The sequence below is a fragment of the Alligator sinensis genome, unplaced genomic scaffold, assembly GCF_000455745.1.
Source record: "Alligator sinensis unplaced genomic scaffold, ASM45574v1 scaffold859_2, whole genome shotgun sequence".
NCBI lineage: Eukaryota > Metazoa > Chordata > Crocodylia > Alligatoridae > Alligator > Alligator sinensis.
The window spans coordinates 40,903-44,380 of NW_005843448.1; the positions used below are offsets into that span (position 1 = coordinate 40,903).

The window sequence follows — 3,478 nt, forward strand, 5'->3', positions numbered from 1 at the left end:
ACTCTTTCCTGCCTATGCAGGGGGTCGGACTCGATGATCTATTGAGGTCCCTTCCGACCCTAACATCTATGAATATGAATCTATGAATGTGCTGCTTGTACTGAATAGCCCAGCCCCCTGGGCGAGGGTTACATCCCCTTCCTCCCCCAGGCCCTGGGGACTCCCTGTCTTCTCTCAGGAGGGGATCGGATATGCCTGGGGACTTTCAAGAGCCCTCCCTGGGTGCTGGAGCTCTCACCCTGCTGTGCCGCCTCATGCCCCCGGCACTGCTGCTGTCTCCGAGCTGGGGCCCGGCATCTGCTGCTCGCGGACGGTCCCCAATGGGCCCTTCTCTGCCCCAGTGCCCCTGGGAGTGCAATAAACCCACCCGCGTTGAACCCTCCCCAGCATCTGCAAATCCTTCTGCCTGGTGATACCTCCGTGGCCTTGACCTGCCCTTGCGTGGGTCCCCTGAGCTGCAGCCATCCAGCACCTTGGTCCCTTCCTCCTCTGCCTGGTCACCTTGTTCATCAACTCTTTTCTCCCCCATCGCCTCCTCCCGGCAGCGCTGGAGATGGTGGTGACCGGAGACCCGACCCTTTCCTGCACCCGCGGCCTCCAGTGACTTCTGGCTGTTCCCGGCCCCTGGCAGATCCTCAGCCCATCGGCCCCGCGGTGAGAACCTGGGGCTGTGGGTGGAGCAGGGTGGGGGTGTCCATAGCTGGCACCTCGGTTTGACCACGGGCCTGCCCTGCCAGGCCCCTGGCTTGGAGTTACCCTGTGCCTGGCTGGGGGGAGGGGGGGTGCCCATCGCCAATCCAGCAGCCCCAGGCAAGGGGTGGGCGCTGGGCTGGCGCTCAGTCCTCGGTGGAAGGGGGCTGCAGGCTGGGAGTGAGGGGTACCAGGGAGCCCATGAGCCGCGCTGGGGGGTGGCGCACGGCGCAGGGTGAGCGATGGGGGCATCACACAGCTAATGCGGCAGCTCTGGGCTCCTGGGGAGGGTTGGGCGGAGCGGAAGTGCCCCCGGCTGGGAGCCTGATGGGCCTGAAAATTAAAAGCAAAGCAAATGTCAGCGCAGCCCAGGATGGATCTGGAGCGGGTGCAAGGAGGGCTCTGCTAGGGCAACCCCCAGCCCTGCCGGTGCCCCTCGCTCCTGACCCACAGCCCTACCTGGCCCGCCTCAGGGGAGGGGGTACCCTCAGCTGTGCGCCAGTCTTGGCCTCCCTCGTCAGGGGAAGTTTTTGCTGGCAGGGCCGGGGCCTGTGAGAGCGGCTCTGCCCCCCCGAACTCTCCCCCCACTGAGCAGGCGGGGAAATGAATATGAATTTATCATGATTAGGAGAAGCTGGGGGGGGAAGATGGATCTGTGCAATAACATTAAATAAGGCCACCCCCCTGCCCCCCGCGGCTCTGCTGATTTCTCTCTTTCCTCGAATTTATGAGGCCAATTAGGGCGACGAGGCTGGAAGTTCTTGGAACTTCGCCGGGTGCGAAACACGGCCCCGCGGCTCCCGTCCAATTCATTAGCCTCTCACTATTGATGGTGCCAGTGCCGGCCCCTCTCCAGGGCCCTGGGGTGGGCAACGGCCCCGTCCCTCTTGCCGCTGGCCCCACGTGAGCCAGAGGTAGCCATGGATATGTGGGAGAGAGCAGGACGGTCACTGTGGCATCCCCAGGCCTGCATCTAGGGGATGGGGCTCAGCCCCACGGAGCCTGCAGATGAGCTTGGGGCACCCACAAGACCCAACCCCCCCACCTCCCAGCCCAGCCCAGCCCACGGCAGGGCCCAGCATGGGGATCTCAAGCTGGGCAGGTCCTGGGGTCTCACCTGGGGGACTGTCTCCCCTGGGTCACTGCCTCCCCCAGGCATTAGAGGGACTGTGAGCTCCTGGGGGCTAGGGCTGTCTCGCTGGGTGTATGTCCAGCCTCTGGGGCCACTGAATGCAACCCGGGGTCAATAGGTTGTGCTAAGAGCTGCTGGCCTGGACCCTAAAGTCCAGGCCAGCTAAGTATCTGTGCCACGGGCTGGGTGAGGAGCAGAGCCTCCGAGATGATTGGGAAGCAAAGGAGTTTAAATACCAACATGCACGAGAGTGTTCGCAGCTGCTTTAGAGACTTGGTGTAAGAAACTAGGAGACAGTGGTGTCGACACCTACACGGTCAGATGGGTCGCTACCTGTCTGGAGGGCCGCACCCAGAGAGTGGTGGTGGACGGGTCTTATTCGACCTGGAGGGCTGTGGGCAGTGGGGTCCCCCAGGGCTCGGTCCTCGGGCCCGCGCTGTTCAACATCTTCATCAGCGGCTTGGACGAGGGGGTAAAATGCATCCTGTTCAAATTTGCAGACGACACTAAGATGTGGGGGGAAGTGGGCACGCTAGACGGGAGGGACAGGCTGCAGTCAGACCTGGATAGGTTGCAGGGGTGGGCGGATGAGAACAGGATGGGTTCAACACTGACAAGTGCAAGGTGCTGCACCTGGGGAGGAAGAGCCAGCAGCAGACCTACAGGCTGGGGACCTCCCTTCTCGTCAGTGCAGAGGCAGAACAGGATCTTGGGGTCATTATTGATGCCAAAATGAACATGGGCCGGCAGTGTGGGGACACGGTTAGGAAGGCCAGCCGCACCTTGTCGTGCATCCACAGATGCATCTCGAGCAGGTCCAAGGAGATGATCCTCCCCCTCTACGCGACACTGGTCAGGCCGCAGCTGGAGTACTGCGTCCAGGTCTGGGCGCCGCACTTCAGGGAGGGATGTGGCCAGCGTGGAGAGGGGCCAGAGGAGGTCACCCGCATGATTGGGGCAGCAGGGCAGGCCCTACGAGGAGATGATGCAGTTGGGGCTGGTCCTGCTTGGAGCAGGGGTTCGGCTAGATGCGACCTCCTGAGCTCCCTCATTGTCTATGATTGTAATTATAGAGAACAGATAAAGGGAGCAAAAGGCTGCAAGGAGAAATATGTGAAGGCCATATCAGAGAGCTGCTAGATCAGATGTATCAGCTATTCCTAGATTTTATAGATTTCATAGACATTCGGGCTGGAAGGGACCCCGAAGGATCATCAAGTCCAGCCTCCTGCTCCAGGGGCAGGAAGTCAGCTGGGTTCGTAGGATCCCAGCAAGATAAACATCCAAATGTGTCTTGAAGGCGTTCGAAGTAGGTGCTTGAACCGCCTCCGGCAGCAGTCTATTCCAGACCTTGGGGGCTCGGACAGTGAAGAAGTTCTTACTATAGTTTCATAGTAGGTCGGGTTGGAGGGGACCTGAGCACATCATCCAGTCCGACCCCCTGCTGTGGCAGGAAAAAGTACTGGGGTCAAACGACCCCGGCTAGGTGTCTGTCTAGTCTCCTTTTGAAGCCCCCCAGGGTAGGAGTCAGCACCACTTCTCTTGGAAGTTGGTTGCAGATCCTAGCCGCCCTGACAGCGAAGTCGCGCCTCCTGATGTCTAGTCTGAATCTCCCCCCTGCCAGCTTGTGACCGGTATTTCTAGTCACTCCCGGCA

The 3,478-nt window shown here is 60.8% G+C and overlaps 1 protein-coding gene across 4 annotated transcripts in view; it reads left to right on the forward strand.

The window, feature by feature from the left end:
- POLL (DNA polymerase lambda) overlaps positions 1–3,478 on the forward strand; it is a 17,241-nt gene that overhangs the window by 9,189 nt on the left and 4,574 nt on the right. For all 4 annotated transcript variants that reach the window (XR_003092340.1, XM_025195267.1, XM_025195266.1 and 1 more), the window contains one exon: positions 546–654. Coding sequence is in view for 3 of the 4 variants with exons in the window: in XM_025195267.1 (XP_025051052.1) it covers positions 546–654 (109 nt within the window). In the remaining variant the exon portion in view is untranslated. The remainder of the gene's footprint in view (positions 1–545; positions 655–3,478) is intronic.